Below are 26,957 nucleotides of genomic sequence, written 5' to 3' on the forward strand. Positions count from 1 at the left end.
ATAATCACCTGAGAAGGCTAAATTCAAATTGAGGAAAGACAGATGTAGGATAGATGTGCGGAAATTTGCCTTTAGCCAGCAGGTGGATGGTTGGTGGAACAGACTTCCTTCCCTTGTTGTGGAAGTTGATAGCCTAAATAAGTTTAAGGATCAGCTGGGCAGGTATTTCGAATGAACAGAGGGGTGAAGTGGAAGCGGTTATTTTTTTATTTATTTTTTTATTTTTTTTTTTTTTGGCTGATGCTGCATAAGCTTGCTTTCTTGCATCAAATGCCTCTACTAATGCTAATGCTAATTTCACAATTTATTTTTTCCCCTCTAAATACGATCGAAAATATATCTGCGTCTTGATTAGAAATCATTGCCAACAACATGCGTGATGTTTGGCAGCATGTTTTGCCCCATTTGGCAAATGGTTTCATTGGTTTTGAATCGCAAGTTCAGACAACTGCCAAAGACATTCTGAAGATAAGATCGGAAAAGACTTGGGATTCGAAACTTTGGACACTGCCAATATACATGACTGAAATGACTCACATGCAAATAACTTAGATGATGCAACTCTCTTTGAAATTGATAAGAAAATTGCATATGAAGAAGAGGAAAACAATTCTGAAGTGGATAACACCGACGTGGCACCAAAAGAATTTTCAACAGAAGAATTGAAGAAAATTTTTTGGGGCTTGACATTGCCTGCAAGGCAATTATGAATGGAGATCCAAATGTTGGATGTAGCATCCAGACACGGAAAATTTTATAAGATGGGATTCAATGCTACAAAGACTTGTATACCGAGAAAAAGAAAAGATCACTTCACCAAAGTCATTTTTGAAATACTCAAATAAAGAATAAAGCTTTTTTTTTCATCTCTCATGATGTTACCTTTTCATTAATAAAAAAATTTTTGCAGTATTTTTTATTTCAAATCTGCTGACTAATAATAATATTAATAATTGGCTATCAAGCGCAAATTGTTTATAGATTTATTATAATTTGTTTATAGACTGTTTCTCTGGTATACATTCATTTAAAACCCATTATAATTATACCTCAATCAGCACGGTTTCACATAACACGGAACAGCTTCAATACCAATTATCAGTGCTATGCGGGGTATTGCTGTATTTTGCCCAAAAAGGATAGGTGGAATAGGACCAAGGTATGTCTACTACGGGCAAAAGTTGATAACGTGGGGCAGATATCACATTTTAAGTGATCAAAAGGTGATATTGCTATAACATTGTTAATAAGTACAAGCCAATGTTGGGAAAAAAAAAAAAAAAGTCACGAGTTAGGATTAAATTTGAAAGTATCTGCAATTCTGTCCGGACATGCTAGGAGGAGATATACGATGAGAGCAGTATCAATTAATTTGTCCCCAGAGAGGTTGAGCAAGGCGCATCGGGTAGAATTTTTCTCAGTGTGGTTTGTGTTTGTTAACAGGAGATAGTGCTTCTATAGGTATAGCATACACTTAAATAGAAAGGGTGCCAGAATATTTGCTGATGCTATCAAGGCAGTGTAAGGTGGATTGGAAAACTGCTAGCTTGGGGGAAGGAATTCACAGACTAACAGAAGCCACAGGCAGAGGTGGAACTGATTCTTGCATTGCTTCTATTGGAATGAGCAGAATGCAAGGAATGCAAGTTGCTGGGGATTTCAGGAACTGCTGGGAGTCACAAGGGAAACAAGTAAATACTTTGGCTGTGTTAGGGTAATAAGAGTAAGAACAGGTGCATGTATACTTGCATAGAGGTAGTAATAATTCTCTTGATCTGATTATCAGCAATGAATATTCATGCACTACAAATTTACAGATAAAAAAAAATCGTTAGGTTGCAGTGAACACAGTGTACTGATGTAGGATTTATTTAAAGATGTAACTACCATCAGGGTTAAAGGGATGGACTTATTCTTTCTAAAAGACGACAACGGTGGTCTCAGAGATTTTTTAAATTCAAGAAAATGGGATCAACTGATGATGTTATCAACAGCAAATCCTAAATGGGAAGTATTCAAGGAATTAATCTTAGAAGCTACAAGGCTTTCCATACCAACAAAGAAATACTGTTCAAGATTTAGGCCCAAATGAATGTCAGATGAACTAATGAGACCCATAGCAGAGAAGAAAAATGCATGGGATGCATATAAATTATCAGGCGACGCAGAAGCTTATAGTAGATATAAGCTTCTTTGGCAACATCTTTGGAAAAAGGATGCAAAGAAAAACAGCAAAGACTTCTTCCTATGTAAACTCTAAAAGAGAGTTTACACTAGTAAAGAGACGAAGAAGATACGAGACTTCTTCACTTATGTAAAACCTTTACTTACATTTTGAGGGTACAGCTCTAAAACAGTGTTCGCAGGCCGGCTGCTAGTTAGTACTCCGGACCGAACCTATTTGTAACTCTCTAGGAGGCTTCCTGATCAGCTAGTGTATAATCTTGCTACATCTACTCTGCCAAATAGTGACTGGAGGGAGTCCGAGTAGAGTGTATGCAGGGTCATTGTCGAGGCAACATTATGTCAAGGATCTGGTTATATTCTTACCATGTGTACGCCATATCAAAAAATTTCATTACTTCATAAAGCATGTCCCCCCACCCCACACTTTTCCTTACTATTGAATACACCACGATTTGTCAAACTAATAGAGCAAGTTTATCTGCGAAAAGATCTGAACCTCCCAACCACTTCCTAATTCATTTTACAAATACACGTGGTCTCAGTTCTAATCTCAACGATGTCCATTTCCACTTGCAGTCTGCCAAACCCCATGTACTTTTTCTGACAGAATTTCAGTTATCGGTTGATTCAGCTACTGCTCATCTCAGATGCCCAAATTATTCGTTGTATGATTCCTTTAGCCTCAAAGGTGGTACTTGTGCATATGTCCGTTCTGATATTCCCTCTCAGAGACTTGGTAATTTGGAATCTCCTCTTTTCAATGTTCTCTGGCATAAAATCTCTCTACCTCATTGGGTCAAATTCACCTGTTGTTTCTACCATTCTCCCAACTCCACTAATCACTTGGAGCTCTTTGACTTCCTCTCTTTGCAACTTAATTTTCTCCAGTCCAACTTTCCTAACGGTGAGGTAATTTTCCTTGGTGATTTTAATGTTCACAACTCCAGCTGGCTTCCATTTTCTAGTCACACCGACCCAGCTGGTCGAGATGCGGAGGCTTTTACAATTAGTAATGACCTTGCACAGATAGTTCATTTACCTACAAGAATACCAGACAATCCTAATCATACAGCCAACAGCTTGATCGTTTTCTCACAAACAACAATTCTAAGTACATGGTTGAAGTGAGAGGTCCCTTAGGTACTTCAGATCACAAATTGGTGATTGACCCTTCTTCAATGGAGCCTTTATCTCATGGTTATTCCCAACCTCACGTTGTTTGGCATTAGAAGAATGCAAAATGGAATGACCTGCGAGATTTCTTTTCTTCTTTTCCTTGGTTGGATTACTGTTTCAAAACTTCTGATGTCTACGTTTGCTCAGATCGTGTCAGTGAAATTATTCTTGCAGGAATGGACTCCTTTATCCCACACTCCACTTTAAAATCTCGTCCTTTACCTAAACCTTGGTTTTCCAATAAATGTGCTAAGGCTGTTCAAGAGAAGAACATTGCATATCGTAATTGGCTTGTTTCTAATTCTTCAGTTTCATTTTCTGCCTACACCAAAGCTGGCAGCAATTGTAAAGCAGTTATTAATCAGTCCAAACTAGAGTTTGAACAGGCTAAGAGTAGAAAACTTGCTTCTTGCCGTAATGGTAGCCGAGCATTCTGGTCTCTTGTCAAAGCTATTGGCAGCAACTTTCGCCCATCGCTGCTCCCACCTCTGGCCAAACCAGATGGTTCTCTTGTCACTTCAGCCAAGAATACAGCTGACCTGCTAGCATCCCATTTTTCTTCCAACTCATGTATTAATGATCTTGGTAAAACATCTCCCACCATTCCCAACATGCTCCATTCAATGCCTCCTGTGGTCTTCCATCAAAAGGATGCCAGAAGGATTTTGACGAATCTTGATGCTAAGAAAGCTCCAGGTTCCGATGGTATTCTCCACTTGTTCTCAAAATCTGTGCTCCTGAACTTACTCCTATTCTTTTTCGCCTTTTTTCGCTTTCTTATTCCAAAGGTGTTCTTCCTTCTGCTTGGAAATTTGCTCATATCCAGCCAGTTCCTAAAAAAGGGTGACAAATCCTTCCCATCCAATTATTGTCCATTGCAATTACTTCTACTCTTTCTAAAGTAATGGAGAAATCAATTAAATGCCAACTCTTAAAACTACCTAGAAACCTACCGTCTGAGCAAAGATCACCAGTATGGATTCAGTCAGTGTCGATCCACTGGTGATATTCTGGCTTATGTTACCCATTTATGGACTAATTCAATGGAAAGGTTAGGTGAAACACAAGTAGTTGCTCTTGACATCTCAAAGGCTTTGGATCGTTTTTGGCATAAAGGTTGGTTGGATTTGATATGTTACTGGCGCATCAGCTTCTATGGCTATAATGCGGCAAACTTATGATTTATGGCTAATTCAATGATGTCTTTGTTATGATTTTTATATCAAATTATAGTAGTTTATGCGTTTCAGAAACTGGAAGACTTTGGATATATTAGATTTATCTGACAATATTGTTCATACTGAAAATGTGTCCATTCTTAAGGATTTAAAGTTCTCGTGTAAAGTTAGGGCAGTCAAGTAGAATATGTTTGGACCGTTTGTACTGTGTGACAGTCAGAGCACTGAGGTAGAGATTCGGCTCAAAGTAGACAGGAGTGGGTAAATTGGTGTGTCCTATTCTTAATCTGCTAAGTATAACTTCTTGTCTGTTGGTTCTTGTACTGGTTTTCCATTGTTGTAACAAGGGTTTTATCAGTAATAATTTGTTACCAGCCTGTTCTTGCCATTTTTGTTGCCACTGTTTTTTGCCACTATTTCGAATTGTAATTTTATAGTCCAGGTATGGTATTGTTGATTGGGCTTTCTGCTTGTTTTGCTGCTTGGTCTGCCTGTTCATTGCCATCTATTCCTACATGTGCGGGAACCCAGCAGAAACTTATATTTTAGGCATAAAGGTCTTCAAAACAAACTTCCATCCTATGGTGTGCCAACTCTGATCACTCACTGAGGGTGATGGTAGATGGTTCTCTGTCTTTTTACTTCTCCACTAATGCCAGTGTCCCCCAAGGTTCAGTTCTTTGCCCCATTCTTTTCCTCTTCTTTATTAATGACCTTCTTCCATTGACTGGAAATCCTATTCATAGTTTTGCCGATGATAGCACATTGCATTCCACTTTCCACTTTGAGAAACCTTGCCCTGCTCAATGAATTTCAACTTCTCGAAAATTTGCTACCAATTCCTTAAATGCCGATCTTCAGGTAATTCTCCAGTTAGCATTAGCATTAGTAGAGGCATTTGATGCAAGAAAGCAAGCTTATGCAGCATCAGCCAAAAAAAAACCCACTTCCACTTCACCCCTCTGTTCGTTCAAAATACCTGTCCAGCTGAGCCTTAAACTTATTTAGGCTATCAACCTCCACCACAAGGGATGGAAGTCTGTTCCACCAACCAACCAACCACCCGCTGGCTAAAGGCAAATTTCCGCACGTCTATCCTACATCTGTCTTTTCTCAATTTGAATTTATGCCCTCTCAGGTGATTTTTCTGAGCTAGAGGAAGAATCCCATCAGCATTGAGCATGCTTAAACCATTCAAGGCTTTATACACCTCTATCAGATCACCTCGCTGGTGCCTAGTCTTCAGACACCGTAATTTGCAAAACTTAAGCCTTTCTTCGTAAGAGCACCCCTTTGTTCCATTCACTAATCTTGTTGCCCTTCTCTGTACTCGTTCCAGCAGCTCTACATCCTTCTTGAAATGAGGCCTCCAGACCTGTATACAGTACTCTAGGTGTGGCCTGACCATCGCCTTATACAATGGAACAATCACCTCCTTATCCGTGCTGGAAAAATTCCTGTATATCATTGACAATACTCCATGAGCTACTCTTGCAGCCCGTCTGCACTGCTCAGAGAACTTCATATCTGCCTGCACAACCACCCCCAAGTCCCTTTCATTCTCTACCACTGTCAGTGTAGTACCACAGAGTTGATACGTTGCTCTGGGGTTGCTGTTTCCCATGTGTAGTACTTTACATTTGTCAATGTTAAACTTCATTTGCCACCTCTCAGCCCATCTGCTCAACCTTTCCAGATCCTGTTGCAGCAGCATAGTGTCCGTAGTGTCCTTGACAACCCTGCCAACCTTTGTATCGTCTGCAAACTTGGACATTAAGCCGGATATACCATCATCAATATCATTTATAAATACAGAAAACAATAATGGACCCAACACTGAGCCTGAGGGACTCCACTAATAACATCAGTCCACGATGAGCAGTGTCCATTGATTACCACTCTCTGTCTTCTCCCGCTCAACCACCCCTTTATCCATAGCAGCAATTTGCCTCCAATGTCTCACTGCTCCAATTTGTGTAGCAGTCTTCCATGTGCAACAGTATCAAAAGCCTTTCTAAGATCCAAGTATATAATATCAAAGTTATTCCCTGCATCCAGTTCTTTTGTGACTGCATCATAGTATCCAATCAAGTTGGTCAGGCAAGACTTCCCCTTAACAAAACCATGCTGTGTCTGAGCTATAACTGAAGTCTTGTCTAAATGATCCTGCAGTGCTTCTTTAACCAGTGCCTCCATTAATTTTCCTGGAACAGAAGTTAAGCTCACAGGTCTATAATTACTTGTGTCAGCCTTTGATCCTCCTTTGTGAATTGGGGTCACATTTGCACATTTCTAGTCTATGGGTACCTCCCCTGAGTCCAAGGAAGCTCTCATAATTATGGCTAAGGGTTTGCTTACTTCCTTTGCTGCCTCCTTTAATATAACTGGATAGATCCCATCCACCCCGGGTGCCTTTCTTGTGTTTATCTTCAACAGTTTCTCCTCCACTTTACTCCCAGTTATTTCAAGATTCTGTAGCTTACTGCTAGAGTTGAATACACCTCTGGCATTCCCCTCGCTGAATAACTCCTCATGTGTGAATGTCGATGCAAAATATTCATTTAGTTTGTTGGCTACCTGAGCAGGATCATCAACACTTGACCCATCAATATCAAGTGGAGCAATCTGATTCATCCCCTTCTTTCTAGAGTTTACATAAGTAAAGAACTCTTTGCTGTTTTTCTTTGCATCCCTTGCCAAGGATTTCTCGTAATCTGCCTTCGCCTGCCTAACCTCCTTTGTAACTTGGTTGCATATCAACTTGTATCTATCATAGGCTTCTGTGTCATGTGTTAATTTGTATGTATCACATGCATTTTTCTTCTCTGCCATATGCCTCATTAGTTCATCTGACATCCATTTTGGCCTAAACCTTGAACAATATTTCTTAGTTGGTATGTAAAGCCTAGTAGCTTCCAAGATTTCTTTGAATGAGATCAAGCTGGCTTTGGATCAAGCTGGCTTTTGAGTTAAGCCAAATTTTCAACTGTACACACAATGTGAACTCAACTTACTGAATACACTTCTAGCATTTTGAAAGCAGCAATGGCCACTTATCAATTTTAGTTAAAAAAATAAAAGAAAAGAAAAAAAAAGGAGAATCATCGATAGGATATACTAAGAGCAAAGATTTGAAAGTAAAGTTCTGCATGATTATACTGTCCTAATTCCATTGCAGAAATGATTCTCTATCTCTATTTCAAAAATGTTAGACTGTTGGCATTTGTAGTGAGCAGATGCACAGTGCTGCTAGGAAGTGCAGGGAGAGCATAGTGATTAGAAGAGGTCAGTTAATTGCTTTTAAATAATTTATTTAATATATTGTAAAGTTTACTTTTGATATAAGTTTTTTTGCCTGTAACAGTTTGTAAATTTAATTTTTATAATATTATAAATATATTTTTTAAAAAGTTACTTCCTGTGATATTCAGGAAATTTCACAGTGGTTGTGACAAGATCCATTTTGAGCACTTCATCATAGGGTATCATGACTCATACAGAAACAGACAATGGCGATTTCCGGGTGAATCATGATTTTATTGTTTGCAGAGACTGTGGCATATATTCCAAGGTCAATCTAGTGAATAATCATAGCTCACCTTGCGATTCTTTTCTTTGCCACCACTGTACGGAGTGTACCGATCTAAAGTTAAAATTTGGTGCGTTGCTAGAAGAATTTGAGTCATTGAAAAAAATGGGTGCTCACCCTAGAGAATAATGACTGGGAGCTGTTAAGGGACTCAAGGCTCTAGTAACCTACCAAGTGATGAACTCCCAATTCAGGCCCCAGAGCTGAATAACGAAGTGAAACTGCTCTGGTTCAGAAGGCCTTAGTTCTATTAGGAGACTCGATTGTCAGGAATACAGGAAATATTTTTTTGTAATACAGATGGGGATTTTGTAATACAATTAATGATGTCACCAGAAGATTGTCATACTCGTGTGGGGAATAATGATATTAAACACATGCAACCTGACGATCTGTTACACAACAAGAAAGAGCACAAGAGTAGCCTTGTGCAAGCCTTGTGCTCCTGGAATAGAGAAGTTTTTTCTGTTTTATTAGCTTAAATTGGCATATTAACTTATTTTCTAGAGTAGCTTTATATTCCTAGTCACGATACTTAGTTTAAAGTTTAACTTAGATAGAGATTTTGTAGGTATTACTTAGTATTGTTTATACTCAGGTAAGTATCAGGTAAGTTTATACATAGTATCAGTAAGGGTATCAAATTCACGTGTTACAAGTTGCAGCTCCGCTGAACGATAACTTTTTTAGCCATATTTAGCCGCTTTATTGACCAATTGTTACATCAAATTATTTTCCACAAGTAGCTTATAAACCTAGTCAGGATCCTTAGTTTATTCTGAATTGAATAAATTTATTCTGAATTGAGACAGCGAGATTTGGAATGTAATTAATACTTAAGTGTCCGTAGATTTACCGTTTGTAACTTGCCGCCATTGTTATACGATACAACGTTATATCCCAAACTAAATAGCGTAAGCTTAGTATAGTATAGTATAGTATATAATACAATATTGCCAATCAATCAGTAAAATCTATTAAGCTTGTTAAACTTCATAGTCAATTAAACTGTACTTTTTAACTAAATACATATAATGACTAAGATTACAAACGTAACATAATTAAATAATTCATAACTTGATACAGAAGTTATATAAACGGAACTCGTATATAATACTCGATATTGAAAAATATATATAGCATTATAACTGTGTTTAATACAGTTTTGTACTGAAATCGAAATTTTTTGAAATTAAATCGATATCATGACTCAGACCAGAGCAGCAAAGCTAAAGGCTCAAGCTAATAGGAGTGCTGTGGCTCAGGGGAGAACTGGGGGGGGGGGGGGGGGGGGGCAGTTGCCCACTGAAACACAGCCTTTTAAAATGCACTGCTTGCATGATGTTTGTGGAGCAATCGGGTACAGGACATGATATTGCCATGGGGGATGTCTTTGGGTGTGCACGATGTAAGGAGTGTAAGGAAATCAGGCGACAACTCAGCATTGTTATGGGGCTATATGAGAGGGTGGATGCCCTCGAAGGATCTAAATTGAGGGGCCCATCAAGCTCTCAGTTGTACGCCAGAGCATGCACTTGGTCATAACGCAACACAGCGGCTACTCCCAATGGTCCCTGTAAAATAGCTTTATTTTACCTCTTGGACTTATCTTAATAAGTAATCTTCGTAACGCTAATACTTTGCCACGGCCTGTATAAGTAAAGCTTCCTCCCTCCCCAACGGAGAAGGCTGCGTCGCTGCCCCCTGTGGTGTGCAGGTGACGCCGCGCGAGTGAAACAGTATCGCCCCGTCATGTGCCGCCCGCTAGCGGAGAGTGGTCATCTTTCCCCAGGCAGCGTGCTGACGCATGTTTACAAAAACGAGAGATTGAGATGTGACACTCTGCAGAGAGAAAAGTTGCCCCTGTAAGTCATACTACTGATGCCGACTGAATCACGTATCAGCGGAATGTTTGGTAGTGGGGAGACTAAAAAGGGGAGAGGTGAATGTCACATAAACTTCTCCAAAGCAGCCCTGCACGAATATGCAAGCCCCTTCATAAATATCGTCCCTGGGTGAGTCAGGTCCTAAAAGTGTCAAGCAAAAACCCTTTTTGCCTGGCCGTCCAAATGAACACCTGCATCTGCGAGGGAAAAGCAGAAAGGGGACAAACTTATATATAGAGATTGAGAACAAAGGAGAAGTTGTCTGTCGAGGAGTCTAGGGAGTGGTCCAGTTAGTTGGTGAGAAAGTTGTCCGGTTGCCGTGGTCCAGTGGTCGCAGTCGAGTTGATTCGAGAGCAGTAAGAAAACAGAAGGCAGAGAGCGGTATTACCCCGAGCAGAAGTGAGATAAGATGATACCAAAGATGATGAAGTCCTCGCTCCGACGTGGCTCGGAACTTTGCGGTAAGTTCACCCCATTTTAATCAACAGAATTGTATATGATAGTATGTCATATTATACCCACCTTTCTTCTCGATAAAGTAAGCTTTAAGATGTATTTTGATGTGATAATAACAGTAAAGTAACATTGTCCAGTGATACTATATTACTTTTATATTATTACCTTGGCTACTTACTTAACACGAAGATAGGAGAACATCTATGTCATCATTTAAAGGAAAGGAATCGTTGTTCGCATAACTACATGAAGATACACAGACTTAATGTACCAACCAAATTCCCCTTAAACTAAATTAACCATTATCTTGATACTAGACACTATTATATTGAGTTTATTGTACATTTATATGTAATGTTGTTGTTTAATAAACCATGTTTGTTTGCTAACTTTGCCTCATGACATTCTCTGGTTACACACGGACCACGGAATCCAAGTTAAGAAAGAACCTTTATTTGCGGCCACTCTAGAGGCTCTGTTAATTCAATAGAGAATCAGGGTGGAGAACACAACGCCCTCCGATGTTGCCAATTTTATTCCACGAATACGATTGAAGAACACGTGAAGTTTATGTCCTAATTCAAACTGGTAGACGAACACATTAAAACCCGACCCTCTGGACATTCATTTTAGTGTTGAGCATGCTTGAAAGTTGTATGGATATTGGTGAAAGTTACTCAGCATGCCCGCGCTATAACGGAGAGAAAAGGCGGCGTTACATCCCACAGGAACCAGTAGTTGTTGGTGACTCTACTGTCAGGGAAATGGGGAACATGCTTTGTAAAAAGGATAGGTGAAACAGGACCAGGGTATGTCTGCCAGGAGCAAAGGTTGATGACGTTGTAGAGCGGATATCATCTTTTAAGGGCACAAAAGGTGATATAGTTGTACATGTTGGCACTAATGATATTAAGAGTAGGAGACCGGCAGAATTACTTAACAAGTACAGGTCACTGTTGAAAAAAAGTCCAGGAGTATATGACGAGAGTATTGTCGATCAATTCGGCCATGGAAAGATCGTGCAAGGCTCAAGGGGTAGAATTTTTTTCAGCCTGGTCTGTACTTGTTAACAGGAGAGACTGCTTCTACAGGGATGGGATACACTTAAATAGAAAAGGTGCAAGAATATTTGCTTATGCTATCGAGGCAGTGTTAGGTGGGTCAGAAAACTGCTAGCTTGAGGGGATACAAGGACTAATAGATTAACAGTAGCCACTGGCAGAGGTGAAAGTGATTCTTGCACTGCTTCTATTGGAATGAGCAGCAGCCTGGAAAACAAGATGCAGGATATTTCAGAGACTGCTGGGAGTCATTGTGGTACACGTAAACACATGGGTTATGTTAGGGTAGCTAAGAATAGGAAGAGGTGCATGTATACTTGCGTATACACCAATGCTAGGAGTTTAGTAAACAAATTTGATGAATTTGAGGTATTGCTCAAAACATCAAAGGCAGATATTGTTGGGATATTAGAGAGGTGGTGTCACACAGATATAAGGAATGCAGAACTGGAATTTGGAGAGTACAATGCGTACAGAAAGGATAGGAAGGGAGGAGGGGTTATGCTATTAGTTAAGAAACACACAAAATCCAGGAAGTGAAGCCAGTCGATATTGCTGGACAGTGCAGTGTCGAGCCAGTTTTGTGTGACATAAGCACTGGGAGATCAAAATTGAGAGTAGGAGTGTGCTATAGGCCTAATGACTCTGATGAGTATAATAAGTGGGCCAGTAAATCAGAGAGTCTTATAATGGGGGATTTTAATTTCCCAGATATTGACTGGAATTTGGGGGCTGGTCACTCACACACTAGCAGAGCTTTTGTGGATTTATTGGATGATTATTTTCTACATCAGCATATTCGGGAGGCAACTAGAGGGAGTAATACTCTTGATCTGATTATAAGTAGTGATTCTTCATGCATTAAGAATCTGCAGATAAATGAACCACTAGATGTCAGTGATCACAGTGTGCTGAAGTGGGATTTACTCAAAGAAGTAACTACAATCAGGGGTAAAGGAAAGGGTTTTTGCTTTCATAAAGGTGACTACGATGGTCTGAAACAGTATTTAAATTCTATACAGTGGGACCAACTGATGATGATGTTACCAACAGCAAATTCAAAATGGGAAGTATTCATCGAACTTATCTTGGAAGCTACTAGGCTTTTCATACCAACTAAGAAATATTGTTCAAGGTTTAGGCCTAAATGGATATCAGATGAACTAATGAGACATATGGCAGAGAGGAACAATGCATGGGATACATATAAATTAATGAGTGACATGGAAGCCTATGATAGATATAAGTTGATCTGTAACCAAGTTACAAAGGAGGTTAGGCAGGCGAAGGCAGATTACGAGAAATCTTTGGCAAAGGATGCAAAGAAAAATAGCAAAGAGTTCTTTACTTATGTAAACTCTAGAAGGAAAGGGATGAATCAGATTGGTCCACTGAATATTGATGGTTCAACAGTTGAGGATCCTGCTAAGGTGGCTAACAAACTAAACGATTATTTTGCATCTACATTCACACATGAGGAGTTATTCTGGAAGGGGAATTCCAGAGGTGAAGTAAACTCTGGCAGTAAGCTAGATGATTTTGTAATAACTGAGAGGAAAGTGGAGAAGAAATTGTTGAGGTTAAACATAAAAAAGGCACCTGGGGTGGATGGGATCTATTCAGTTATATTAAAGGGAGCAGCACAGGAAGTATGCAAACCTTTAGCCATAATTATGAGAGCTTCCTTGGACTCAGGGGAGGTACCCATAGACTGGAGATGTGCAAATGTGACCCCAATTCACAAAGGAGGATCAAAGGCTCACACAAGTAATTATAGACCTGTGAGTTTATCTTCTGTTCCAGGAAAATTAATGGAGGCACTGGTTAAGCAGGCACTGCAGGATCATCTAGACAAGACTTCAGTTATAGCTCGGACACAGCATGGTTTTGCTAAGGGAAAGTCTTGCCTGACCAATATGATTGGATACTATGATGCAGTCACAAAAGAACTGGATGCAGGGAATAGCTTTGATATTATATATTTGGATCTTACAAAGGCTTTTGATACTGTTGCACATGGAAGACTGCTGCACAAATTGGAGCAGTGTAGCATGGGAGAAAAATTACTGCTATGGATAAAGGGACAGTTGAGTGGGAGAAGATAGAGTGGTAATCAATGGATACTGCTCATCGTGGACTAATGTTATTAGTGGAGTCCCTCAGGGTTCAGTATTGGGTCCATTATTGTTTTCTGTATTTATAAATGATATTGATGATGGTATATCAAGCTTAATGTCCAAGTTTTCAGACGATACAAAGGTTGGCAGGGTTGTTAAGGACCCTACTGATGCTATGCTGCTGCAACAGAATCTGGAAAGGTTGAGCAGATGGGCTGAGAGGTGGCAAATGAAGTTTAACATTGACAAATGTAAAGTACTACATATGGGAAACAGCAACCCCAGAGCAACGTATCAACTCTGTGGTACTACACTGACAGTGGTAGAGAATGAAAAGGACTTGGGGGTAATTGTGCAGGCAGATATGAAGTTCTCTGAGCAGTGCAGACGGGCTGCAAGAGTAGCTCATGGTGTTTTGTCAATGATATACAGGAATTTTTCTAGCAGGGATAAGGAGGTGATTATTCTCTTGTATAAGGCAATGGTCAGGCCACACCTTAACCCCATCACAGGTCTGGAGGCCTCATTTCAAGAAGGATGTAGAGCTGCTGGAACAAGTACAGAGAAGGGCAACAAGATTAGTGAATGGAACAAAGGGTTGCTCTTACGAAGAAAGGCTTAAGTTTTGCAAATTACAGTGTTGTAATTTGCAAAATGACACCGATGCCGATGTCTGGAGACTAGGCACCGGCAAGGTGATCTGACTGAGGTGTATAAAGCCTTGAATGGTTTGAGCATGCTCAATCCCAACAGGACTCTTCCCCTTGCTCAGAATAGTCACCTGAGAGGGCATAAATTCAGATTGAGGAAAACCAGATGTAGGATAGATGTGCGGAAATTTGCCTTTAGCCAGCGGATAGTTGGTTGGTGGAACAGACTTCCATCCCTTGTTGCGGAAGTTGATAGCTGAAATAAATTTAAGGCTCAGCTGGACAGGTATTTCGAACGAATGGAGGGGTGAAATGGAAGTGGTTTTTTTTTTTTTTTTTTTTTTTGGCTGAAGCTGCATAAGCTTGCTTTTTTGCATCATATTCCTCTACTAATGCTAATGCTAACAATAGGACATGCTGAAAAACATGCTGCAAGTTACATCAGAATGTCCGTAATTCAGCCCAGGTACAATAGGAGTGATTATAAGCCGAAAACCTTGTGGATTAACTCAAGACTTGAAGGACTCTGCAATGAATTTGGGGGGAAATTTTTATCAATTTGGCCTGCACTTGTAAGTAGAAGGAATCTGTTTTGTAAAGATGGAATACATTTAAAAAAGGTGGTGCAAGAGATTTGCCAGTATCATTGAGGATACCTTAAAGGTTTGGGGAGATAAAGGTAATATAAATAGGAATTTATCTGATGATATTGATTAAAGTAAAGCTTGCATATACTCCAAGAGTTCTTGTTTGTTACTGCAACAGATCATATTAGCAAGATGTTCTGAGGGACAGAGCATCTAGCTAATATGATCTGTTGCAGTGCAGAAACGTTTCAAACAAACAAGTAGCTAATGCCAGGGAAGCAAGCTTAAATAACTTCAAGGAGTGTGTCAGGTAGTTAACTATACAAGAACACTAAGTCTACACTAATTGTTTACACAGTAATATGAGAAGTGTCATCAATAAAGGAATGAATTCGATTAAATTCATACCTGCCGACAGCCTCCTCTTGCCGATGCTACCAGAAAGTTTATGTGCATACAGGTTGCCAGCAATAAATTTATAGCAGAGGAATTAACTCCATTAACTAATAGGATAGTGTCATGTTTTTATCCTGGATCTGGGGTTCTTATATAGTAGAAGCCAGGGTTGCCCTTTGCTTCCATACTCTGTACATCAGGGTTCATATGCAGGCTGGTTCGGGATCCTTGCAGGATAAAACCTCGCTACTGGTGCGAGGTTTTATCCTGGATCTGGGATTCTTATGTAGTGGAAGCCAAGGGTGACCTTTGCTTCCATACTCTGGACATCAGGGTTGGTGTGCAGGGGATTAGGAAATCCCTAATTACTGTTTCAAAGAACAGCTTTGAGTGGAAATAACAGAATTAATATAACAAGACTAAGCTGATGACACAAAGGAGTCGACAATATTAATCAACCGATGAATGTTAAAATAATCTGTAAAATGTGTTTTTCATAAATTTTATTGTGATATAATACGAACATTAATTTTTACAATCTAATTAAAATATCCAAGGGCTGGATTAAAATTCTTTTGCAGGCCGTAGTTTGGGGACCCCCAGCTTTAAAGGGTTTGTTAACTGGCATGTCCAGTGGCTGCAGTTTGCTAACACCTCTTGGAATTACTGCTAACTCTGTGTTTAATTAATCAAGTGTTCATTTTGTTGCATATGATCTGAAATGGCTATAGAATAAAAGAATTAGCATTTTTAGGCCACCTGGATGTTTTGACCATACTGTCTTCAACACTACAGCTAAATACAAATGTATATTTAGTGCATATTCTGTGTGCACCTATAGAAAAATATGGTAATAATTTATTTTCTCTTTCGCTTTTTGAACTTAGTTTTTTTAAAATTTTGTAATGGCTTATATCATATTGATAATAATCAATGACAACAATATAATCTTAAACTTAACATACCTCCTTATGTAAATGACGGAGATATTCAGCTTTGTGACGCAATGGATCAGTGGAGAAGCCATCAGCAAATGAAACCAAACCACTAGGAAAATTATGCTGTGAAAGCCAAGACACTACCCGCTGTTGCTGCATGTCTGGTCGACCAGTAATATATATGATTAAATAGCCTAATTCCTGCCAGTGCCTGAAACAAAAATAATACAAATTAATGATCTATTCAAGATTAACACCATCAGCACCTGCCACCCAGAATTTTTTTTCTCTGTATGTTAATTATGTGATTACAGAAAAATTTTATAATTTTTGTGAAAATATAGCATGATTATACAGGTAGAGCATAGCTCAATTTGTATGCAACATTGGACAAACTAAGTTTATTGAGTACATTAATCTTATATTGTGGAGGCATAAGGCACATCATTATGAGTTGTCCAGGTTTTGCAATTGTACTTTAAATAAAAATCATCATTGGCATGTTATTGTTGTTAGGTTTTTAGGAGCATTAGCAACTAAGGCCATATTGCTCCGGGGATATGCGGTGGTCATTCCCTGACCTTTCCGCATCCTCCGTATTTGGTGGTCACGGGCTTGAACCCCGGTCTAATCAAGAAGCATGTGCTATGCACTGCTGCTCCTGGCTACGGAGGCACCATCATCATTGGAGAAGTATATTGATACTTATTTAAAAGTGCATGCTATTTCCAGACTTCGGTTTTTGCAGTTGGAAACTTAGTGGTGGGGATGAAGGCATCAAAAATGAATGACCTGATGAACAAATGATGAAAAAATATCCACAATACATGGTATACTTGCTACTGCAGAAGCATTTCAAAATATTAGTATTAAAAAATGATGCAAGAAAGAAAACTTTCACAGAAAAGCTTTCAGACAAAAATAAAAGTCTTGACCAACTTTCTTTAATCATTTCTCTGAAATCATTTATTAGATCTTCCTTTAAATTCATTCAAACTGCCCACTTCCACAACACCAGGTGAGAGTTTATTCCAATAATCATTTACTTTCTTTCTGGCCGAAGGCACATTTCCACTGATCTATTCTTAAATCCACCATTTTCAAATTTAAATTTATGTTCCCTTATGTCCTCATTTAATACTTGTGTATCATCTGAGGAATCAAGGCACTATAAACATTTCATTTACTTAGCCCCTTTGAAGCCTGAAACTTCTCAAAATTATGCAATGACAACACAGATACTTGTTCTGGTAAGAATCCTTCGTGTCTACAACTAACCTTGTTGGTCTCCATACTTTTCTCACAGTTATATGTCCTTTGTAAGAGGTTTCCAAACCTGTATGTAGTATTCCAGGTGTGGTCTAATCATTGCTTTATATAGTGCTATAATCACCTCTGTGACACTACTGGGAAAGCACCTGAATATCATTGATAAAAACCTCATGAGTTGTTCTAGTAGCCAGTCTGCACTGCTTATGGAACCTCATGTTGGGATTCATATAAATTTTCAGGCGACACAGAAGTATATGGTAGATATAAGATAGTCTGTAATCAAGTTACAAAGGCGGTTAAGGCAAGTGAAGGCAGATTATGAGAAATCTTTGGCAAAGGATGCTAAGAAAAACAGCAAGGACTTCTTTACTTATATAAACTCTAGAAGGAAGGGGATGAATCAGATCTGTCCATTTGATATTGATGGTTTGACTGTTGATGATCCTGTTCAGATAGCTGACAAACTGAATGAGTATTTTGCATCTACATTCACACATCAGGAATTCTGTAGGGAAGTGGAGGACAGAAGCTTATTAAACTCTAACAGGGAGCTTAATAATTTTGTAATAACTGAGAGCAAAGTGGAGGAGAAATTGTTGAAGTTAAACATAAGAAAGGCACCTGGGGTGGATGATAGCTATCCAGTTATATTAAAGAAGGGGGCAAAGGAAGTAAGCAAATCCTTAGCCATAATTATGAGAGCATTCTTGGATTAGCGTTAGCATTAGTAGAGGCATTTGATGCAAGAAAGCAAGCTTATGCAGCATCAGCCAAAAAAAAAAAAAACCACTTCCACTTCACCCCTCTGTTCGTTCAAAATACCTGTCCAGCTGAGCCTTAACTTATTTAGGCTATCAACCTCCACGACAAGGGATGGAAGTCTGTTCCACCAACCAACAACCCGCTGGCTAAAGGCAAATTTCCGCACGTCTATCTTACATCTCTCTTTCCTCAATTTGAATTTATGCCCTCTCAGGTGATTATTCTGAGCTAGAGGAAGAATCCCATCAGCATTGAGCATGCTCAAACCATTCAAGGCTTTATACACCTCTATCAGATCACCTCGCTGGTGCCTAGTCTCCAGACACTGTAATTTGCAAAACTTAAGCCTTTCTTCGTAAGAGCACCCCTTTGTTCCATTCACTAATCTTGTCGCCCTTCTCTGTACTCGTTCCAGCAGCTCTACATCCTTCTTGAAATGAGGCCTCCAGACCTGTATACAGTACTCTAGGTGTGGCCTGACCATTGCCTTATACAAGGGAATAATCACCTCCTTATCCCTGCTGGAAAAATTCCTGTATATCATTGACAATACTCAATGAGCTACTCTTGCAGCCCGTCTGCACTGCTCAGAGAACTTCATATCTGCCTGCACAACCACTCCCAAGTCCCTTTCATTCTCTACCACTGTCAGTGTAGTACCACAGAGTTGATACGTTGCTCTGGGGTTGCTGTTTCCCATGTGTAGTACTTTATATTTGTCAATGTTAAACTTCATTTGCCACCTCTCAGCCCATCTGCTCAACCTTTCTAGATTCTGTTGCAGAAGCATAGTGTCCTTGACAACCCTGCCAACCTTTGTATCGTCTGAAAACTTGGACATTAAGCTTGATATACCATCATCAATATCATTTATAAATACAGAAAACAATAATGGACCCAACACTGAGACCTAAAGGGACTCCACTAATAACATTAGTTCACGATGAGCAGTGTCCATTGATTACCACTCTATCTTATCCCACTCAACTGTCCCTTTATCCATAGCAGTAATTTTTCTCCCATGCCACACTGCTCCAATTTGTGCAGCAGTCTTCCATGTGCAACAGTATCAAAAGCCTTTGTAAGATCCAAATATATAATATCAAAGCTATTCCCTGCATCCAGTTCTTTTGTGACTGCATCATAGTATCCAATCATATTGGTCAGGCAAGACTTTCCCTTAACAAAACCATGCTGTGTCCGAGCTATAACTGAAGTCTTGTCTAGATGATCCTGCAGTGCCTGTTTAACCAGTGCCTCCATTAATTTTCCTGGAACAGAAGTTAAACTCACAGGTCTATAATTACTTGTGTGAGCCTTTGATCCTCCTTTGTGAATTGGGGTCACATTTGCACATCTCCAGTCTATGGGTACCTCCCCTGAGTCCAAGGAAGCTCTCATAATTATGGCTAAAGGTTTGCTTACTTCCTTTGCTGCCTCCTTTAATATAACTGGATAGATCCCATACACCCCGGGTGCCTTTCTTGTGTTTATCTTCAACAATTTTTCCTCCACTTTACTCCCAGTTATTTCAAGATTCTGTAGCTTACTGCTAGAGTTGAATTCAAGTCTGGCATTCCCCTCGCTGAATAACTCCTCATGTGTCAATGTCGATGCAAAATATTCATTTAGTTTGTTAGCTACCTGAGCAGGATCATCAACAGTTGGTCCATCAATATCAAGTGGACCAATCTGATTCATCCCCTTCCTTCTAGAGTTTACATAAGTAAAGAACTCTTTGCTGTTTTTCTTTGCATCCCTTGCCAAGGATTTCTCGTAATCTGCCTTCGCCTGCTTAACCTCCTTAGTAACTTGGTTGCATATCAACTTGTATCTATCATAGGCTGCTGTGTCATGTGTTAATTTGTAAGTATCCCATGCATTTTTCTTCTCTGCCATATGCCTCATTAGTTCATCTGACATCCATTTTGGCCTAAACGTTGAACAATATTTCTTAGTTGGTATGCAATATTTCTTAGATGGTATGCCTAGTAGCTTCCAAGATAAGTTCTTTGAATGCTTCCCATTTTGAATTTGCTGTTGGTAACATCATCAGTTGGTCCCACTGTATAGAATTTAAATACTGTCTCAGTCCATCGTAGTCGCCTTTACGGAAGCAATAACCGTTCCCTTTACCCATAATGGTAGTTACCTCTTTGAGTAAATCCCACTTCAGCACACTGTGATCACTGCCACCTAGTGGTTCATTTATCTGCAGATTCTTAATGCATGAAGAATCACTGCTGATAATCAAATCAAGAGTATTACTCCCTCTAGTTGCCTCCCGAACATGCTGATGTAGAAAACAATCATCCAATAAATCCACAAAGCTCTGCTAGTGTGTGAGTGACCAGCCCCCAAATTCCAGTCAATATCTGGGAAATTAAAATCTCCCATTATAAGACTCTGATTTACTGGCCCACTCTATTTCCCTGTACAGTTTCTTATTATACTCATCAGAGTCATTAGGCCTATAGCACACTCCTACTCTCAATTTTGATCTCCCAATGCTTATGTCACACCAAACTGACTCAACACTGCACTGTCCAGCGATGTCGACTGGCTTCACTTCCTTGGTTTTTATGTGTTTCTTAACTAATAGCATAACCCCTCCCCCCTTCCTATCCTGTCTATCCTTTCTGTAGACGTTGTACTCCCCAAATTCCAGTTCTGCTTCCCTTATATCTGTGTGACACCACGTTTCTGATATCCCAACAATATCTGCCTTTGATGTTTCGAGCAATACCTCAAATTCATCAAATTTGTTTACTAAACTCCTAGCATTGGTGTACACGCAAGTATACCTGCACCTGTTTCTATTCTTAGCTACCCAAACACAACCCATGTGTTTACTTGTACCGCAATGGCTCCCAGCAGTCTCTGAAATATCATGCATCTTGTTTTTCAGGCTTCTGCTCATTCTAATAGAAGCAGTGCAAGAATCTCTTTCACCTCTGCCAGTGGCTACTGTCAATCTATTGGTCTTTGTCTCTCCCCCAACTAGCAGTTTTCCGACCCTCCTAACATTGCCTCGACAGCATCAGCAAAAATTCTTGCACTCTTTCTATTTAAGTGTATCCCATCCCTGTAGAAGCAATCTCTCCTGTTAACAAGTACAGTCCAGGCTGAAAAAAGTTCTACCCCTTGAGCCTTGCACAATCTTTCCAGGGCCGAATTGATCGACAAGGCTCTCATCATATACTCCCTTCTATCGTGTCTGGGCAGAATTGCAGACACTTTCAAATTCAACCCTAATTCTCGGCTTTTGTTCAACAGTGACCTGTACTTGTTAAGTAATTCTGCTGGTCTCCTACTCTTAATATCATTAGTGCCAATGTGTACAACTATATCACCTTTTGTGCCCTTAAAAGATGATATTCGCTCTACAACGTCATCAACCTTTGCCCCTAGCAGACATACCCTGGTCCTGTTCCACCTATCCTTTTTACAAAGCATGTTCCCCGTTTCCCTGACAATAGAGTCATCAACAACTACTAGTTCCTTCGGGACCAGCGTATTCTGCCTTGGGGGTTGCTTCTGTGTCACGTGATGCCCAAGTGCAAGCTCTGGCGTTGATGTGGGCAGCTGAGAGCTTGATGGGCCCCTCAATTTAGTTTTTTCGAGGGCATCCACCCTGTCCTTCAAGCTCTCATATAGGCCCACAAGAACGCTGAGTTGTTGCCTGATATCGATACACTCCTTGCATCGCGCACACACAAAGACATCCCCCATGGCAGTATCATGTCCCGTACCCGATTGCTCTGCAAACATCAAGCAAACAGTGCATTTTATAAGGCTGTGAGTCAGAGGACAACTGCCCCCCTCAGTTCTGCTCTGAGCCACAGCACTTCCATTAGCTTGAGCCTTTTGCTTTGCTGCTCTGAGTCATGATTCTATTAATTTATTAATTAATTATGTTATGTTATTAATTATGTTAAATATAATTAATTATGTTACGTTTGTAATATAAGTCGTTATATGTATTTATTTAAAAGTACAATTTAACTGCTAACGAAGTTCAACTAACGCTATCTAGTACGGTATATAACTATCGTATCAGAAAGGCGGGAACTTACGAACTTTATATCTACAGACACTTAAGTATTAATTAACTTTCAAATCTCGCTGTCTCAATTCAGAATAAACTAACGATCCTTACTAGGTCTATAAGCTACTTACAGAAATAATTCGATGTAAAAAATATTCAATCAAGCGGCTAAATATGGCTAAAGAACTTCTCGTTCAGCGGAGTTGCAAACACGTGGATACCCTTACCGATACTTTTATGCAATTACAAGGCCGAGTAAAGAATAAATACACCAAATTAATCAGAAAATCACAAAATAATGTTATACTACTAAATTTAAATGAAAAGTTTCAGAAAAACAATAATTTGAAATCAATAAATAAGAAAAATCCACTTAGCGGCTTTGAACACGACCGTCTCCTAGTAGCTTCGTCAGCGGATTCAGGGGAAGTCCCCATGGACTAGAGATGTACAAATGTATACCAATAATTTGATACCAATTCACAAAGGGGGAATCAAAGGGTGACAAAAGTAATTACAGACCTGTTAGTTTAACTTCTGTTTCAGAGAAAATAATGGAGTCACTGGTTAAAGAAGCATTGCAGGATCATTCAGACAAGACTGCAGTAATAATTCAGACACAGTATGGATTTGTTAAGAGAAAGCCTTGCCTGACAAATTTGATTGGATACTATGATGTGGTTAAAAAGGAACTGGATGCAAAAAATAATTTTAATACCATATACTTGGATTTTAGGAAAGCCTTTGATACTGTTGCACATGGAAGACTACTGTACAAATTGGAGCAGTATGGTATTAGGGGCTATAATGGATAAAAGGATGGTTGAGTGGAAGAAGACAGAGTGGTAATCAATGGACACTGTTGTTTTGTATATTTATCAATGATATTGATGACGGTATAACAGGCTTAATATTCGAGTTTGCAGATGATACTAAGGTTGGCAGGGTTATTAATGACAGTAATAGCAGTGTGCTACTGCAACAGGATCTAGAAATGTTCGGAAAATGGGCTGAGAAGTGGCAACTGAAGTTTAACATTGACAAATGCAAAGTACTGAATATGGGTAGCAGTAACCCTAGGGAAATGTACCAACTCTGCAGTACTACACTCAGGGTAGTACGATCTGGGAGTTATTGTGCAGTCAGGTGTGAAATTTTACAGCATTGCAGACAGGCCACCAGAGCAGATCATGGGGTCTTATCAATGATATACAGGAATTTTACTAGCAGGAGGTGATAATTACCCGGTATAATGAAATGGTCAGGCCATTTCAGAGAAATGCTACAACACTGGTGAGGGGAACGAAGGGACCCTCTTATGAAGAAAGGCTTCAGTTCTGAAAATTGCAGCGTCTGGAGACTAGGCACCTGCGAGGTGAACTGACTGAAGTGTTTAAGGCCTTGAATGGGTTGAGCTGGCTGAACTCAGATGGGATCCTTCCTCTTGCTCAGATTATGCACCTGAGGGGGCATAAATTCAAATTGAGGAAAGACAGTTGTAGACTAGATGTACAGAAATTTGCCTTTAGCCAGCAGGTAGTTGATTGCCGGAACAAAGTTCCATCTTTCGTTGTGGAAGTTGATGGCTTAAATAAATTCAAGGAGGAACACTAGACAAACTTTTAGAGGGATTGGATATGTGAATATTTTTTTTTTTTTTGGCTGATGCTACATAAGCTTTATTTGTTGCATCACATGCCTCTACTACTACTACTAAGACAGCTGGCCGAGTTGGTTAACTGAATGATTTGTCAATTGGTCAACTTCACATGATGTAATACACATATGATGGAAAAAAATGAATAATAACATTAATAAATACTGGATCACCGTCCTAAACCTTCCAATCCTTTTGTTTGCTCATATAGTGTCAACACAATTATTTTTGTTGGGATGAGATCCTTTATTACTCATGTCACCTTAAAATCTCATCCATTATCTAAAGCTGTTTAAAGTGCAGAATGTAACATACTGTAATTGGCTTGCGTCCAAATCTCCAGCTTCTTTCTATAACTACATTATGCTTGTAACAGTTCAAATATTCATTACTTGAACTAAAGCCAATTTTGAACAGGCTCAGAATATGCTTCTTGTGTAAATAGTAGTTGAACCTTTTGGTCTCTGACCACATCTATTGGCTGAAGTTTTGGTTCATCTATAGTCCCACCTCCATTACAACATGATGGATCTATTATATCCTCAGCTAAAGATCAATGTTCAGTTCTCTCTGTCTCTGACTGGAAATCCTATTCACAGCTGATGACAGCCCACTACTTTCCACCTTCCAGTTTGAGAAACCTTGCTCTGCAAAAACAGCTTCAACTTCTCAAATATCCAATACCAATATAATATACAGTAGGGCCTCGATTTACGATGACATCGATATCCAGTATTCTCAGGAACCGATATACCATCAATACAATCTTTTATTTTAAGGACCAATGGTTTTCTGATATAGCTGGAATGATACATGGGTGGAAATTTTCTGGTGCCACGCATCTGAAAATTTCCACTCATCACTCGCACGATTGTTCTCAACCAATTAGCATCTCTGTTATTGTTCAACAAAATTATCGTTTAACATGTGCCGTGCAGAACATCACTCGTACGATTGTTTCAGATCTATGATGATCTGAAACTTCAAGCTCCACTAACCAGTTGAAGTGCTGTGCGTTTTGAAGACTTTAAAGCCAGCAGAAGCTGGTTAGAGAACTTCAAAAAAAAAAAAAAGGAAAAAAAGAAAAAAAGACAAAAAAAAAAAAAAAAAAGAGGGTGAATATCAAAAGTGTTGAAAGGCATGGGGCATCCAGTGTGGATATTAAAGCAGCTGAGACCTTTAAAATTGAATTCCAAGAGTTAGTTTATCAGGAGGGTTAATCTTCCCCAGCAGGTTTTTAACATTTATGAAATCAGCCTCTCCTGGAAGCAAACACCCAGAAACACGTACATCACTAAGGATGAGGCTAGTTTATCCAGGTATAAGCCTATGAAAGATAGGCTCACTCTTCTGTTGGGTGCCACTGCCTCTTGAGATTTTAAGCTGAAGCCTTTGCTTGTGTATCACTCTAATACCCCCATAGTATTTAAACAACAAAAGGTTGACAAATGCATGCTTGGAGTGTTTTGGTGCTGTAACAAGAAGGCCTGGGCTACAGGATATGTCTTCATTCAACGGGAGCTTGAAGTTTTCTGCCCTTCAGTGAAGAGTTATCTTGAGAAAAATAAGCTTCCTGTGAAGGCACTGCTCCTGCTGGATAATCCGCCAGGCCATGATCCCAAACTTGTTCAATCTCTTCAGGTACAATTTGACTTTGTTCAAGTCAAATGTTTGCCACCCAACACCACTCCTCTTTTTCAACCAAACCAGCAAGTGATTGCAAACTTCAAGAAAATTTACACCACAGTAAATGTTCACAAGTTGCTTTGCAGAGCCCTCTGCTGAAAATGCTCTCACCCTCAAAGATTTTTGGAGGTCGAAGTTCAACATGCTGGACTGTGTGAGGCTGATTGTAAGCTCTTGGAATGATGTTTCCACCAGGTGCTTAAATTCAGCCTGGAAAAAGATCTGGCCTATAATTATTCATAACATTGATGGATTTGAAGATGATGGTGCTTTGACAAATGATATTGTCACTCCTGGTAAATCTGGAGGTTGGCGAAAAGGATTTAGAGGACCTTATTGACATTCATGGGTCTGAGGACCCATGAATGTCAATAAACAGAGGAGCTACAAAAAAGTCGTCAAAATCAGTCCATTTGTAAATTTCTTTGCCAGCAGCAACAAAAGACAGAAATGATGCGTGATGCTTGATATAGTCCTACTACGACTACGCCACCATTGATTTTATCAGCTCTGCACTTCAAGCCTGTTTTTTTGTTTGTTTGTTTTTTTATTTTAGGATGTTTTATGACTATTTATATGACTATTTTATGACTATTTATTAAGTACATTTTCTCAGATATGCCAGACAAGCAGTACTTGCTACCTGTGAGTCTAAAACACTGATGGAGTTGATATTCGGGTGATATTCAAGTCAAGTAGACCCAATTTCAGCAAAGTCCGGACGGTCTGTGAGAGCTAAATCCTCTGCTTGCACCATAGTAATATCCTGGGTATAACCTCCATGCACAAGCACACAGTGGGTGACCACCCAGGTGTGAAACAACGTAAGCAGGGTTCAAGGTGTGGCGCCCACATCCACATGGAGGAATGCCGCCCCTCTGTGTTACCAGGCAATACTAGGTGGTAGATGATTCTCATCAACCGGTGCAAAACCAACACATTGCATATTGGAGGCTTGAAGTGGTGGAACCCATGTTTAGTCTCTAGAACTAAGTTCCGGTCAACACTTCCCCATCTCTTCCATCATGGAGCATGACTGATGACTTTTGAGGTTAGGATGAACATCATGGCGAGATCCAATCTTTCTTACATTTCAAGGGTACAGCTCTAAAATGGTGTTCTCAGGCCGGCCGCTAGTTAGTACACCGGACTGAACCTATTGGTAACTCTTTAGGAGGCTTCTGGACAGCTAATGTATAATCTTGCTACCTCTACTCTGCCAGAGTGACTGGAGGGAGTCTGGGTAGTGTGTATGTGGGGGGCATTGTCAATGCAACGTTATGTTAAGGATTTGGGTATAATGTTACCATG

General features: G+C 39.6%; 1 protein-coding gene across 1 annotated transcript in view; it reads right to left on the minus strand.

Moving 5' to 3' along the window:
• Positions 1 to 26,957, minus strand: part of rdgB (retinal degeneration B) — a 597,535-nt gene that overhangs the window by 32,640 nt on the left and 537,938 nt on the right. Inside the window, exon 19 of the mRNA XM_090373500.1 lies at positions 16,249 to 16,432. Within this exon, the coding sequence (XP_090229626.1) occupies positions 16,249 to 16,432 (184 nt within the window). The remainder of the gene's footprint in view (positions 1 to 16,248; positions 16,433 to 26,957) is intronic.

Source organism: Mastigoproctus giganteus, chromosome 5 (genome assembly GCF_048544385.1).
Source record: "Mastigoproctus giganteus isolate SK-2022 chromosome 5, ASM4854438v1, whole genome shotgun sequence".
NCBI classification, from domain to species: Eukaryota; Metazoa; Arthropoda; class Arachnida; order Uropygi; family Thelyphonidae; genus Mastigoproctus; species Mastigoproctus giganteus.